We start from the raw sequence: 15,913 nt of genomic DNA, 5'->3' as shown, positions 1-15,913 counted from the left end.
AGACTGTATTAGCAGACAAGGTGTAAGGCCAGCCAATATAAACCAGATATACTGGCACATAAGTAAATCAGCCAATTCTGTGAAACTTGGATGAAGTGACTTCAGTACTGATCTCCTGTGAAACAGACATGATTTATTGTATGAGTGTGTATTTAGAAGGCGAATGTTTGTTTTTTACTTTTTTTTTTTCTCCACATCTTCAGGCCTGGGAAAGACTGGAAAAAGCTGAACATGAAAGAGAACTGGCACTGCGAAATGAGCTCATCAGACAAGAGAAACTGGAACAACTTGCACGCAGATTTGATCGCAAGGCAGCTATGAGAGAAACTTGGCTGAGTGAAAATCAACGTCTAGTTTCTCAGGTGCCTCTTTCAGAAATTGTCTGTGTGACTTAAATGATTCCAAGTACTTAAAGGTCACAGTTCTTGCAAGGAGAATGTTTTTTTCTCCTATGCCACTTATTTTACTGAATCTATGTGTATTTATATGTATTGTATGTCTGTGTAAATGTATTTTTAGAGTATATATTACTGTCCTATCTTTAATGCATTTGGCATACCCATTCTTGGAATCTATCAGTCTGTAGTCAGGAGAAACTCATGGAAATAAACACCCACAGTTGAGATTTTTTATACCTGAATGTTCAGGTCAGTTCAGTGGAATTTGTTATTATTTACTAGAGATGGATTTAAAACAACAACAAAAAAACCCAAGAAGATCCTGATGGCCGCTGTGATTCTTTCCCCAAAGCTTATGTCTCTGATTTTATCAGAAGAGTTTTCAGAGCATTTTGAGATCCTCAGTTGCTAACAAGTGTGTTCTGCACAATCAGAAATCATTTTTAAGTTTGAGCATGCCACTGCTGAAGAACTGTCTCTGTCGTTACAGGATAACTTTGGCTTTGACCTTCCAGCAGTAGAGGCTGCAACGAAAAAGCATGAGGCCATTGAAACAGACATTGCAGCATATGAAGAGCGAGTCCAGGCTGTGGTTGCAGTTGCAAAGGAGCTTGAGACTGAAAATTATCATGATATCAAACGCATCACTGCAAGAAAGGACAATGTTATACGCCTGTGGGAGTACCTCCTGGAGCTACTCAGGGCACGAAGACAACGGCTGGAAATGAATCTTGGCCTACAAAAGATTTTCCAGGAAATGCTATACATTATGGACTGGATGGATGAGATGAAGGTAGATGTTATCTATCTGAGAACATGGAATAAATATTCTAGAGAGGTGTACATGTCTTTTCTTTGGTAAATTTTTAAGACTCGTTTTGCCTTTCTGGTTTAGTGGGCAAATTCATAAGCAGTGAACAAATTCCTTATGCCTATAAATGATGATGTTTTTTAAAAAATGAAGATTAAAAACAGTAAGGAAAAGGAACAGGCTTGCTCCTGTAGAAAGCCTCTTTTCATATTCATGCCACTGTGATAAGGGCCAGAAGCTTTGGTCAGGCTTAGGTGAGGGTGCAGATTTTGGTGAAAGGGAGTTAGATGAAATATCTTCAGTGCTGCTTACATGGGAATCTACTCACCTCTTGATCACTGTGCTTTAAAAAGCATGAAATATTTTCCTGTGTGTTCTGCTGGGACCTTAGAAAGGCAGGAATTCTAACTTTGTTCTTGTCCTTCAGCCCGCAGAACTTGTAAGCTGTCACAGGAAAGTTGTGTGTAGTTCAGTGGCAGCTTAAGGTACCTGGACAGAGTGCATTGTGTTGGTTCTGCTGAGCTAACTCAGCTTCTCCGTCTCAGACTTAGAACCGTGTTAGAGAGCACAGTCAAGTTCTTCATGGTTATTAGTGATTTGAAAAGTTGGTTCAAATTCACATCAGTCGTGTCCCCAGAATTTTGCAATAATTCTGCTTATGTTCCTGGTGTTACTTTGGATTTAAATCACTGTAAAAATAGAGGGCATTATAAGGCACAAGGGAGTCATTAAGAAACAAATAGCTTATGGCCTTCAGCTCATTTTACTTGCCTTTTACATTTTGATCAGGTGCTTCTGCTGTCACAAGACTATGGCAAACACTTGTTAGGAGTCGAAGACCTGTTGCAGAAACATGCTCTAGTGGAAGCTGACATTGCTATTCAGGCTGAGAGAGTGAGAGGGGTCAATGCATCTGCTCAGAAGTTTGCCACCGATGGAGAAGGTAACTAGCAGCCAACATGTCCTTCTTAGATGTAATTATATATGAGGTTCTCCTTGAGCCTTTTTAGTTCTTCACGGCACATTATGTTGAGTTGAATAAGAAAATCCACAATTATTTGTTCCTTTTCTCCCTGTGTCAATGATTAATTCAGCCAGGTAACTCACTCGAGATTTCAGTTTGCCTAGAATGTCACATTTTTAACCAGCAGCTGCTGTAACTTTGTAGCATTAATTCCATTTTGTGTTTCTAATACAAACATTAAGAAATCATGAAATTGAGTGTGGTATTTTCCCCAATTTATTCTAATTCAAAGCAATTCCAGTAAATTAATGACATTAGCTAAAGTTTAAAGTAATGTTTATTTTTTGTAATATAAATCTGGAGTGGTGATTTTTCTTTAACTGATAAGTTTATGAATATCTTTTTCATTTTTTTAAGTTTTTGTCTTTTAGATCTTTTTAAATTCTGAATGAAGTCTGGGTAGTTCCATTGTTTCAGGAAGCTATCGATTCTTTACTGGAAACTTTGCAGATGGAGCTATCAGGAATTAAGAGCTCACATGTATGTCCCGGATGTAGAGGTGAAAATTGGTGGGGCCTTGTTGTAACCTACATTCTCTATCTGAACAGGTTACAAGCCATGTGACCCACAGGTTATTCGGGACCGCGTCGCTCACATGGAGTTCTGTTACCAAGAGCTGTGCCAACTCGCAGCTGAGCGCCGGGCCCGCTTGGAGGAGTCGCGGCGCCTCTGGAAATTCTTCTGGGAAATGGCTGAAGAAGAGGGTTGGATCAGGGAGAAGGAGCAGATCCTTTCATCTGATGACTACGGGAAGGACCTAACCAGCGTCGTCCGTCTCTTGAGTAAACATAAGGCATTTGAAGATGAAATGAGTGGTCGCAGTGGCCACTTTCAGCAGGCGATAAAAGAAGGTGAAGACATGATTGCGGAAGAGCATTTTGGGTCTGAGAAAATCAAAGAAAGAATTAAGGATATTCGGGAGCAGTGGGCTAACTTGGAACAGTTATCTGCCATTAGAAAGAAACGTCTGGAGGAAGCCTCTCTCCTTCACCAGTTCCAGGCTGATGCTGATGACATTGATGCGTGGATGTTGGATATCCTCAAAATTGTCTCCAGCAATGATGTTGGCCATGATGAATATTCCACTCAGTCCTTGGTTAAGAAACACAAGGATGTTGCTGAAGAGATTGCAAGCTACCGGCCAACCATTGACTCGCTTCATGAACAGGCAAAGGCTCTACCACAAGAGCATGCCGGGTCTCCAGATGTGCAAGGCAGGTTGTCTGGGATAGAAGAAAGATACAAAGAGGTTGCTGAGCTGACTCGGCTGCGTAAACAGGCTTTGCAGGACACCCTTGCTCTTTATAAGATGTTCAGTGAGGCAGATGCTTGTGAGCTTTGGATTGACGAGAAAGAGAAGTGGCTGAATAATATGCAGATCCCAGAGAAACTGGAGGACCTGGAAGTGATCCAGCACAGGTGAGAATGGCTTTACCAGGAACTCTGGGGAATACTGGATGGAAATTTTGTTTGCACCGGCTACCTTTGTCAACTTGCCTGTGACTTGAATTCTCTAATGCCTTTGTGATTTTTATTTGTTTTTTCCAGATTTGAAAGCTTAGAACCAGAAATGAACAATCAGGCTTCCCGTGTTGCAGTAGTGAACCAGATTGCAAGACAGCTAATGCATAGTGGCCATCCAAGTGAGAAGGAGATAAAAGCACAGCAAGATAAGCTCAACACAAGGTAAGTGCAGGCCTAACACTCAGGAAAATGTGACACTGGATGAAGAAAATACAGTGGGATCACTAGTATTTCTTATGTCTTTTTTAAATATATTCTGGTATTCTTACCTCAAATATCTTCAAGGAAACCTTTAACTATAAAGCTTCAAAAGCAAAGAGATGTGTCTTTGCAATATTTGATTAACGGGTGGAATTCTGCAATTAACTTTAACCACGTCCTCAGTGTATCAGTACCCCAACTTGACAGGTGGAAGCTTAGCATAGTGGCTATTATGATAAAAAAGAAACCAATGTAATATCTTATCTAAATTAAATCATTTTCTGGCTTCACAGTCCACTGAGAGGGTGTGTTTAGTGTGAAAATCAGAGGTAGCTAGCAATTTCTCACTTAAGGAAAAATTATACTTGGAAGGACTCATTGTTGCTGATACTTGGCATATTCTAATAAATGCCATAGCTTTGTTAATAGCTTTTTTGATACAACTATTAATAATATGGAAAGGACTGAAAATAGCATGAATAAGTTAGGTTATTTCATGGCTTCACAAGCTGATCTGAGTAACCGCTCACTCAGTAGTGTTGCTGATACTCTTTTCCCTTAATGTACACAAAGTCTCGATTTATCTGCCTTTTTCTCCTCATAAATTTCAGATGGAGCCAGTTCAGAGAACTGGTAGACAGGAAGAAGGATGCTCTGATCTCTGCCTTAAGTATCCAGAATTACCACCTTGAATGTAATGAAACCAAGTCCTGGATCAGGGAGAAAACCAAAGTGATTGAATCCACTCAAGATTTGGGTAACGATCTGGCTGGAGTGATGGCTCTGCAGCGGAAGCTGACAGGCATGGAACGTGACCTGGTAGCCATTGAAGCTAAGCTCAGTGACCTGCAAAAGGAGGCAGAAAAGTTGGAATCAGAGCATCCTGACCAGGCACAAGCTATCCTTTCACGGCTTGCAGAAATCAACGATGTATGGGAAGAAATGAAGACCACCCTGAAAAACCGGGAGGAGTCTCTTGGAGAGGCAAGCAAACTGCAGCAGTTCCTGAGAGATTTGGATGACTTCCAGTCTTGGCTATCCAGAACACAGACTGCAATCGCCTCCGAAGACATGCCAAACACACTGACAGAGGCTGAGAAGCTGCTCACTCAACATGAGAACATTAAGAACGAAATCAACAATTACGAGGAAGACTACCAGAAAATGAGGGACATGGGTGAGATGGTGACACAAGGGCAGACTGATGCTCAGTACATGTTCTTACGCCAGCGCCTACAGGCTTTGGACACTGGATGGAATGAACTTCACAAAATGTGGGAGAACAGGCAAAATCTCCTTTCCCAGTCTCATGCCTACCAGCTCTTTCTCAGAGATACCAAGCAAGCAGAAGCATTTCTTAACAACCAGGTAAGTGATCGAGATCCACTTTGTTTCATTTATCATAGAATCATAGAATTCTCATCAAACTCATTTCCCCACATCAACATCATATACTGCAAGGGGCTAACAAACGAGATTGTTCAGCAGCAGAGCTAAGAATAGATATATATATATATACATATTTTTTTCTAACTGCAGTTTGCTCTTTGTATTTACTTCTATCTGTTCTTAGGAGGCCTTTCTTTTGATGTGTGGTGAATCTATTTACAGAGTATACAATACAGTCTGAGTGCAGTACTTTTATCTCTCTGATTTGTGTTTCAAACACAGGAGTATGTTTTGGCACACACAGAAATGCCCACTACTTTGGAAGGAGCAGAAGCTGCTATTAAGAAACAGGAGGATTTCATGACCACCATGGATGCGAATGAAGAAAAGATCAATGCAGTTGTAGAGACGGGCAGAAGGCTAGTTAGTGATGGGAACATTAACTCTGATAAAATCCAGGAGAAAGTGGACTCTATTGATGACAGGTAAGGTCAGACTGATAGCAGAATGTAGCTGTTTGTGTTTCATTTCTGTTCTCTGAGAGACAGTATTTTATTGGAATCAAGAGGCAAAGTAACATGTTAGAAAACGTCTGTTGCAGACTGTTTTCTTTGTCCTGTGTAGAAGTAGAAACTGTAATGTTTCAAAAATGTGCTTGGCTACCTTAATTAAATGTTACCTCTCCCATTTTCTAGAGACTTATTAGGGAGTGAGCTCACTACGCAGGATTTGGCTACAGGAGTGTTGCCACATACTTCTTGGAGTATTATCAGACTTCATTCTCTAGTGGAAGCTGTAGCAGTAGCTATACTTGATTTTACAAGCCTTAAATTTCCTCTGCTATCTCCTAGCTGATTCAATTACAATAATATATTCCTGTCCTTCCCCTGGGGAAGGAACGAGTCTCTTCAAAAGTGTAATTGGCATTTTATCAACCCCACCCACTTGGCTTTGATCATGTTTTCCAAGTTGTCTGGCCCTTCTGAAATGAGATTAGAAAGCTTGGTACAAATGCAGTTTTCATCCTAGAAAAAGGTTTTTGCTTTGTCTCTTTGGCTGTGGTGTGACTGCTGTAGATGTTTTAAGAGTTTCATTTTCTTTTAGAACCGAATGTTCAGTTTTGATGGCTATGATTTATAGTTCTGTCTTCATTTGGTTTGAATAGTAGTGGAATCTTTCAAAGTGGTTTTCAGCCATGATCATCAGAACACAGCAGTAAGTTCCTGCAGAATTTTTATGTCAAATGCTACTGACCACCTTCTGTCAGACTTGCATCCTTCTGCAGCTAGGAAGCTCAGGCTGCCAAGTGCTTCTATCTTCGAAGAGCAACTGAACTGAAGCAGTGCAGAAGATGTTTACTAGAACAGGAAAGGTGCAACATTTCACACCATGTGTGTACCTGCTTTAGCTGTGGCCCAAGGCTTTAAAAAAAGGTGAATGTTCCTGTTCCCAGAGCTTGTGTGAGTCCTCTGGCATTCTAACCCCTAGGATAGCTCACGTTTTCATTCTCTGGCCAGCTTGACTCTCTTTAGATTCTGACCAGAATCTGCAAAGACCAGAAAAAGGAAATGATGTGAAAGCAACCTAGGATCTGAGTTTGTTCACTTAATTGGGTTTCCAGCCACGGCAACTTAGATCCCAAGTCCAGGCATATGCAGGTCTCTTTATGTGACGATAACAATTTCCTTTTCTGGAAGACAATGCTCACAGATAAAGGAAGCACTTACATGTGCCTTTTGTTCAACACTGGAACACAGTGAGCTTATCCAGTCAGTACCTTCGTTTTTTCTCCATTTCCTTAAAGCAGTGATGTGTAGAGGGGCTCCTTCTGCCCATCACTGTGGTACTCTGACCATTTCCCCAGCACAGCTTCTCCTCTGTGTCCCTGTGGCACTCTGGTCAGCCACCTGGGCTGTCCTGTCTGCAGCACGTGTGCTTCTCCCACTCAGAAGGATGGTTGAGTCTTAGAGGCTGTATATTTTTTTTTAAGCTCACTTTTGTTTTCAACGCATTTCCTCAATTCCAAAGCTATTTCTGCAGACTGCTGCAAAAACCATCCGGTGCACTGCTATCCAGGAAATCCGTGTGATTGCTCTCTGAGCCTGTAAGGATGATAAGCCTCAAGAACAAAGCCTTAGGGCTGGGTGTAGTGGGAGTGGTAGCAAAGGAAGCCTCTTTGGTTTAACAAAAAATTGCTCTCCCAACCAAGCTCCTGTCTTTTGTTATAGCAAAAGACAAAACCAAACAAACTCAAATATGTGCAGTGGCTCCATGCTTCCCGTGCTCTTTGTAGTTTTTTATATTGTTAATAGTGGCTTTTTTTACAGTAATGCTTGCAAGCTAAGCCACTGTCCATTGAGAGAGCAGACAGCGTTTCAGGGCAAAGGCTTACCACATCAACAGGCATGGGAAGCGTCAGGAAGGAGAAGAGACTGCAGAAGCTGAGTGAAACTGTGTGGTAGGAGATACAACTTCTACACTATCTTTTAGTGGAGATCAAAATTAAAATAAATGGGCATAGGGACATGGAGAAAGCAAGAGAAGCAGAAGATGGGTTTGAATAAAGCTACCACAAGGAAAGAAAGTGAATTGGATCAAGTCATCAGCACACTTGTGGCACACAAGATGTGGTTATCCTGCCATAAAGTGGCAAATCCAAGTTTTGTGTTTGTACAACTTTCTACTCAACAGAGAAGTGAAATAATTTTTTCTCCTTGCCCGTTCAGAAAAGAGAATGCCTGCTGTTAGCTGGAACAATTAAATAAGTTAGAACTGCCATGCATATATCTCAGTGTTCTTAACAGGCAGTAGCATTCATGCTTTGTGTAAGATTTATTGGAGGCTTCGAAACCCACAGGTTTACAGTTTAACCACAAGAGATGTTGTCAGTTTTCAGCATTGTTAACCTTCTCAGGGGCCTCTGGGGAGGCAGTCTGGAAGCGTTATGGCAAATTTTGGTGCTCTGTTCTTGGAGTAATTTCAGTCAGACACATCTTCATGCTGAACATACATCATCTTCCTGTTTTAGATTCTTCATTATTATTGCCAGAAAAGGAAGGCACCCCATGCTCTGTTTCCTACCTTCTGTTTTCCTTGTAGGTCTAGCTTAGCTTGGACACTTGGATCTGAGGTTGTCTCATCACCATATACAGAGGGAAGTATCTATTTATTGTAAACCTGGACATTGCTGTAATTTAAGTAATATATGTGATTATTTACTTGAGAAAGCAGATGAATCCAAGCAGTCATTCTAAATAACTGGAATCTGAAGAGCAAACCATTCTGTGCTAGTGTGGGATTTTCTTCCAAAACAGTTGTAGCAAATCAGTAAGAGCATTCATTGATAACCCTGAGTGTGGCAGGATTAGGGGTTCCTGGCCCTTCCTTGCTGCACACCTCTCAGAAGGGCTTTAATAGTAACAACAGCAATCAGCAGTTGAACAGTCTTTGTTAACAAACTGCATGCATGAAGCTTTGAGCTCTTCTCCATCTCCAGGGATGCTGCAGTGCTCAGGGTGGAGCTGCAGTTTGGGCCATCTTGCAGCCCCTCTGTGCCCAGTAGGTTCAAGTGCAGCCAGGGAAGCAGCGTGACTGTAAGAAGAGAATTCTGGAATATGTTGCTGGAACTTGGAAAGAACGATTTAGGAAAAACAGACAAGGAATTAATGATGTTTAGATATAACCAGTCTTTGTAAGGAGAACATACTAAGTGGCTTCTTACAGCCATTTATTTCCATTAAGAAAAAAACACATCAATTCTGTGATGAAAATATAGGAATTCCTTCCTGTTCCAGCAGTTCCCATCCTCAAAATACCCCAACCACATCTTTGAGTATCCAGTTGAAACCTTGCCACAATTGGACTCTGTTTTTCTTCAGAGAATACTCATCACTCAGACTCACTCCAGGCCACCTTGGACAAAGAAACAACCTTTTAGTTACTTAGCTCTGGGCACCCAAGATCAGATGTATTTCACTGAAGGAAAAAAAAAAACAAAAGTGTTTCATCATCTGTATTATTTCCCTGCATGTTTTCCCTTCAAAGTTCACAAAGTTAGTGTTTCCAGCACTCTGTGGGAGATATTTTTGTTAGTTTCTTTTTAAACTCCAGATTTCTCAACATAAGAACTTGTCTGTTCACTCTTTATTCAAACCAGTGTCATGAAAATTCTTCTTTTACTTTCACAACTTGTGCCCTTTCCAGAATACTTGAGTCTAGAATGTAATCCACCCTTAAATCTATGAGATTATCATGATAGAATCACGCAAACAATTCCTTGCTTCATTTTAGCAACTGGAATACTGCACTGTATTTGCCCAAACGTATGTAAATGAGCCAAGAAGGAGCTGAATCAAACCCACTGATGTTAGCTACCTTGCAGTGGTTTTTCCTAAGGCACAATTTGTGTCCTTTCCTTTGTACTCTCTGATAACACCTGCCAAAACATCAAGATTACCTGGGCTTGGACTCCAGCCTCCTGCTTTGACAGCTACATGTGTCTTCCCTGCCATCTGATCTGTAACTCCACTGATTACAGCTACAGCTATACAGATGCTGCTTGTATTGAGACAATAGAGAAGCTGTTTGCAGTCCTTTGAAGAGTTCTCTCCTATTCCTCTGTCTACAGCCCTATTGCTTTTACGTAAAACTTATCCTCAGCTTATCCTTGTGCTTCTGAAGTCACTGCTCTCTTCCCAGAGCGTTTGCTCTGATGATTTGTAGATCAGGAAAAGTGGTAAGCCAGTTTTGTCAGCGTAATTTATGGCCCTCAAGAACATTGTGAGCCTCTGGAGATTTCTGCTAACGTGGATTTATTTAGCTATTGCTCTTATGTTCTGAGATCATCTTACAAATTGCCACCATATAAAATAATTTCCTACTCTCTATCCTTATTAATCTCATTCTACTACGTAGCACAGTGGCATTTTAAGAGCACAATGAATATGATCAAATCTTACATGGTGAGAAATAAATAAAAATCATCTTCTTTACTCTGCCTCCTCCATCTACATTGCTGTATAAATAACAAAGCTGCTGAATGATGGTGGTAGCTATTCCAAATGAAACATCAATCAAAAACACGTTCAGTGCTACGTGGGGAATGGGCTCATCAGGCACCATGTCTGCTTGGAGAGCCCACCACGTCCTGTGGGACTGGGATGAGCACATCCTTCAAGGGGATGCAGTTAACAAATTAAACATAGGGCTTTTTGTCTAACCTTCGGTTTTCCTCTCTAATGAGTGTCAAATGCTCTGAGAAATACATTCCAAAGTGCATAATGCTTCTATTGGCAGAAATACGTAACCGTGTCATGTCAGTTTTGTTAAGTACAGCATTTGGAAGGTTATGTAAACGACTGCAGCTTTGTTACCAGAAGGAGGTGCAGAGCCATCGAGGAGGTATATTATGAAGAGCCTTACAGCAAATAGGCGCCACGCAAAGGCTCCGTAGCGTGAGACCCCATTGCTGCAGTTTTGAAGATTGTTTTCTTATGTTTTTTGGCAAACAGTCTGAACTTTCCTATGGTCTTGAAATTAATGCTCCAAATTCTGTACGTAATGCTTGTGAAATCCTGCTGATTTCAAAATTTTCCCTGTGTATTTAGCTGGTCACAAAAACAGATACGTGCTGAACTTAAGTAACCACGCTAAATAACACATTCATATCTGAACTTCAAACATGCCCTTCATTTGGAAGGTAATTAAAGACATGCCATATGCTTATGCAATATATGTATCCCAGAGAGGCTACAGAAATGAGCAGCCCAATTTTGCATGGAATGCCTATTTCAAGATTGCTGTTTTTTTTTTTTTTTTTTGGCTAGGCATAGGAAGAACCGTGAAGCAGCCAGTGAACTTCTGATGAGACTGAAGGATAACAGGGATCTTCAGAAGTTTCTTCAGGATTGTCAAGAGGTAAATTATCTCCTTTCAGTGGTATCACTATTAGCTACATCCTGCGGAAGAGCATCCCTGACCCCATATGTTTGGAATAGTCAGTATTTGGCAATCAAGTCATCCAGTGATATTTAGTATGGAGTAAACAATTCACAAAAGAAAACCAGACACCTAGAACCCTCAAAAATTAACCCGTTTGTTGTATAAACTGATTTTTCTCCAGCTCATAACCCAGATCATAACCCAGAATGTGGTGGGATTAGCACTGAACTCTCATACTAAGAATTTTTCTAGGGCTATGTATGTATATCTGGACTGATCCAGGATCTTTCTTCAAGTGATGTGTACGGAACACTAGTCAGAAAAATAGATGCTTAGAAAAAAGGAGAGCAGAAGTAATGGGGAGTTTTTTAATGTGTGATTTACCTGATAGTTTGCATGTGCTTAAGATTGTTAAGTACCACAATATTTAAAAAAATTCAAAACCAGAAATCCTTTCCAGATTTTCAGATGGCTTACTTGGACTCTTCACTCTGAAAGCAACGTTTTACAGTTCAAATAGCCTTGTTCCTAGCATGAGGAATTAAGTGGGCAATTTTCAGGATATTTCCTGCAATACTGACAGGTACTGAGGATGGCACAGGCCTTGCCTGCAACATGTGTTAAAAGCTGGCTGTACCTAAAGCCTGCAAAGAAAGGTGACTGTGGGGAAAATGCTTTTAATTTCAAGTTAAGGCTACTGCGTTAGCCTTATGTTTTAGCCAGCCACGGGAGACTGGAAGTCACTGCAGTGTGTCTAACTGGAATAGCCCCACAGCTGGGATTTTGTACAAGTAATCATACAAAATGACACTCACAGACTGGGCAGATGATGTTTACTGCTTGGTTGCCTAGATGCAGTCTGTCTTCCTGCATTGCGTAAGTTGACCAGAAACTTGGCTTAAATGTTCCTTCCTTGGTAGTAAAAACATGACAGATTAGCAAAAATTCTGCTGTTATTAGCAACAGCTTCTTCCTTCCTCTGTAACATTTCTAATACAAAAATCCCCCTGGCTTTTGGAGCAGTTCTAGCTTCTGTGTCAATGTGGTGTTCCCTAGGGTTTTTTTTTCCCTAAAGTCACTGAAAGAAAAAGGAACACATAAAAGCTCCAGTGTCTGGCTGCCTGAATGCCTTTTCTCTTGATTGTTTTTCTCCAGCCACTGAAGTATGGATGTCTCGACTGAGCTTTTCGAAGATAGAAAGTACAATATCAAAACATTATAAATTTCTCCAATCCTTTCTGAGAGGATATTAGCCACTGTGACAATTGAATACTTGTTTTCTGAGAGAACAGCCACGATGAGATGTAGGATGTGTATTGGTGGGATTACAGAGTGCCTGCTGATACCTGCGTTGGGCCAGAGGGACTGTGCCACTTCCAGCACAGCTGCCAGCACTGCCCAGGGAGGGACAGGAGCCAGAGAAGTACCTTGCCCTTTGCTCTTCCATTACCTCTGACCAGGAAGCTGAGTGCTCTTAGCAGGCAGATTTGAATCAGTTCTGTTTCACTGAGCAGTGATCCCTCATCTTTTCTGCCTGCTGCATTCGGGGGGGCTCTCGGTGCAGGGAGAGGCTGAGTGCCTTCTGCAGTGTTCCTCCCTTGGGCAGCTGCCTTCATCAACAGCCCTCCGTGCTGAAGTGTGATTCCTGCCCCTTTGTGTCCTGCCCCTGGCTGCAAGTGAGGCGATGAGCAGGGTTGGTGGCACTTGAGGAGGTGGCAGGGAATGTGGCTCAGAACAACAGCTCAGCTGTGATAAAGCTTAGCTCTGGGTCACAGGCAAAGAAAAGTGCAGCAGATTTTCGTGTTGTTAGGAGATACACTGGGACAGCAAATCCCAGGGTGCTGCTTTTTTTCTCACATTCATAAATATGAATGTGTTAAATAAATTGTCAGAGTGAATGAAACACAGTGACAAGAGGAAATTCAGAGGACAGGGGGGATTTGATAAATTCTGCTGTTTTGTTTTCTTGGTCTTCCTGCCATTCCACAGCTCACCTTGGAGAAGATTACAGCTGATCTTCCCTGTAAGCACATGAAGCTGAGCACTGCCTGGGCTTGTTTCCCTGGGGATGCCACAGTGAAAGCATTAGGCTGGATTGCACATTTCTGTCTGCCTGCTGGGTGTGCCGGCTTCATGGCCTAAAAGCTAGCTCTGCTGCCATTAGCAGCTGGCTCATGTTTTGCTGGGTAAATGAGTACCCCAAACATCAGGCACTGTTTTAGCAAATGATTGTATAATTTTTTCAAATCCAATCCTGTGCTGAAAATACCGACTTCCAGGGATCGTAGTGCTTTCAAAAGCCAGATTTTAAGTCTCCCCTGAAGTGCTTTGGTTGTGCTTCTGTGTTATCAGAAGGAATGGAATAACACTGTGGAAGTCAGAGCTTTTATCCTGGCAGCCACCAGCTGACTGCATACCTCCGTCCGTCCATGTCTCAGCTGACCCCATCTGCTGAACAGACCTTCCTGCCTTGCTTTAGGAAGCACTTTTAAATCCTCAGAAGGCTTAATGCAGTGGCTGAGTGAATGCAAACAATGAAAGATGAGCAGTGCAGTTTTCAGACTATAGCAGCTGTCTTCTGGCTAGAAAGGTAGGAGTGAAGCTCTTTGTTTCAGGCTGCACAGCAGTCCTTGATGTAGCCTGTGACTGTTAAGTAGCCTGGCAGCCTGCTACCTGAAATCTTTGAAGCTTATGGAGATCTTCATTAACATGAGTATTTTTCTGTTTAGACTTGAAAGCAAAATCAAATGAGTTTCTTTGATGGTTTAGGTTTTTGGTTTTTGTTTCTGTTTGGTTTTTTTTTTAATTGCTTTGGTTTTTCCCTTTTTGTAGAACTCAACAGTACCTGTAAGGGACAATTTTTAAAAGTCTTTTAAAAGTGTATCTGAATGAATTTGTTGTCCTGTATCCTGAGCATTTAGCAGGGAACTGGCAAGTCCTGCCTGTGTTCTGTTACTCTTTTTTGTCAGGCTGCTTCCTTGGCAAGACGGCGTGCATCACAGATGTGCCACTCTAGGAAAAAAGCTTAGATTTGTTTTGACATTTTGCTCTTTGACAGGTAACTTTATATATGCAGAAATTAAATCTTTTGCAAGTTCTATAAACATTCCAATGAGTGTTTTTTCTCATCCACACCTTAGAAACAGATTGAGCAGAAAGACTCATTGTAAGAGGAAATTGGATGTTGGCTGCTACGATCACTTTCACATTCCATTTGCCCTTGGCCAATGAGCTATTTATAAAGTATTGATTTTTCCCCAGTGTTGATCTGAGAATTGTTCTCGTTGTCTTTGTATTTGAGGAAAATCAGAACACAGTCAGCTTTGGATTTTATGTAATGGCAAAAGGAATGTCTTTAGTACCAAGAACCTTGCTGGAGGCCAGACAAATAAACAAATTCAAGTGTTTATTTAACCTATGGAAAGAAAAGATGGTAGGGAAAGCTAAAATGTGGTGTGAATTAATGGTCTAAAACCATCTTTATTCTTAAAGCTTTTAATGCGAATAGAACTACCGTGTTTCTTCTCATTCAGTGTTTCCATGAAAGATTTACCACAGGCTCTGTGTTACTCTGGAGAGTGACTTTGGCATGCCACTCCATTTGTGTGCGCTTCTGCTGTGTCCTGGGGAAACCAGTAAGGCTCCACAGGGGCGTGGTGGTGACATTCAGGTCTTCATCTCAAGTAGCAAGCACAATGAATAATGTTGCAAGGGAAGAACAGCATGAAAGTACACTGTGGCCACAAAGTAGGACGTGTCCCTGCTTCTTTTCCTGTTGAGCTGGCAGAGACCTGCGTGTTTGATTTTGCTCGTGATGGATCTGGTTCCTTTCTGTCTGGATTTGGGGTTGTTTGTATGTCAGAGATGGATGTTAGTTGTTAAAGAGGCAGATCCTTGACTGAATCCTAAGTAAAAACAGTCTGTGAATCCCATGCATTTTGATACTTCGCATTATTTCCTGCTACAAATATTATTATGAACACCTGTGTGTTTACTTTTTCAGCTCTCACTCTGGATCAATGAGAAGATGCTTACAGCCCAGGATATGTCTTACGATGAGGCAAGGAACCTGCACAGCAAATGGCTGAAGCATCAGGCATTTATGGCAGAACTTGCATCCAACAAAGAATGGCTGGAGAAGATTGAAAAGGTAACTACAGAATGTCCAAAATGTGCCCCTGTTTGTGTCAGAGACAGTTCTGCACAAAGAGGAGATCTGTTCTTCTGCAGGACTGGTCCTTGTATTATGTGTTCAGATAAGTCAAAAGGAGGTCTTTTAGTAGGATAACTATCTGTCTCATTTTGTCTCCAGCTAATCCATTTTATTCCTCATCCATCGTAAATATTTTTATCCAAGACACATTCATAGAAAACATAAAGGCTAAGTTGACAGTTTGATTTTGCCTAATTCTTACCTGTTAGGAGTAAGGTAGAACCTGTTTTTCATGCCCCAAAAGTGAAGAGGGAAATGTTGAGATTTGGGCTAATAAAGGACAAGTACAGGCCGGGAAATAACTGAACATAGATAAATGTAGACACACATACTGCCATGGTGGTTGTCATTCTTTCAGGAATTTCAGTCAGCCTTTTCACATGCCAACTTAATGTAAGAAGCAAAAGTACAGC

General features: G+C 41.3%; 1 protein-coding gene across 3 annotated transcripts in view; it reads left to right on the top strand.

The window, feature by feature from the left end:
* The window catches only part of SPTBN1 (spectrin beta, non-erythrocytic 1), a 126,356-nt gene that overhangs the window by 82,281 nt on the left and 28,162 nt on the right, over positions 1 to 15,913 (top strand). For all 3 annotated transcript variants that reach the window (XM_090134547.1, XM_090134548.1, XM_090134546.1), the window contains 9 exons: positions 204 to 362; positions 889 to 1,191; positions 1,999 to 2,152; positions 2,782 to 3,652; positions 3,782 to 3,919; positions 4,570 to 5,326; positions 5,630 to 5,832; positions 11,173 to 11,263; positions 15,291 to 15,437. In XM_090134547.1, coding sequence (XP_089990673.1) covers positions 204 to 362; positions 889 to 1,191; positions 1,999 to 2,152; positions 2,782 to 3,652; positions 3,782 to 3,919; positions 4,570 to 5,326; positions 5,630 to 5,832; positions 11,173 to 11,263; positions 15,291 to 15,437 — 2,823 coding nt within the window. The remainder of the gene's footprint in view (positions 1 to 203; positions 363 to 888; positions 1,192 to 1,998; positions 2,153 to 2,781; positions 3,653 to 3,781; positions 3,920 to 4,569; positions 5,327 to 5,629; positions 5,833 to 11,172; positions 11,264 to 15,290; positions 15,438 to 15,913) is intronic.

This window comes from Phasianus colchicus, chromosome 2 (assembly GCF_987193195.1).
Source record: "Phasianus colchicus chromosome 2, bPhaCol1.hap1.1, whole genome shotgun sequence".
In the NCBI taxonomy this organism is placed as follows: Eukaryota; Metazoa; Chordata; class Aves; order Galliformes; family Phasianidae; genus Phasianus; species Phasianus colchicus.
The sequence above is the reverse complement of the archived record's forward strand: the minus strand, read 5'-3'. Positions and strand labels throughout refer to the sequence as shown.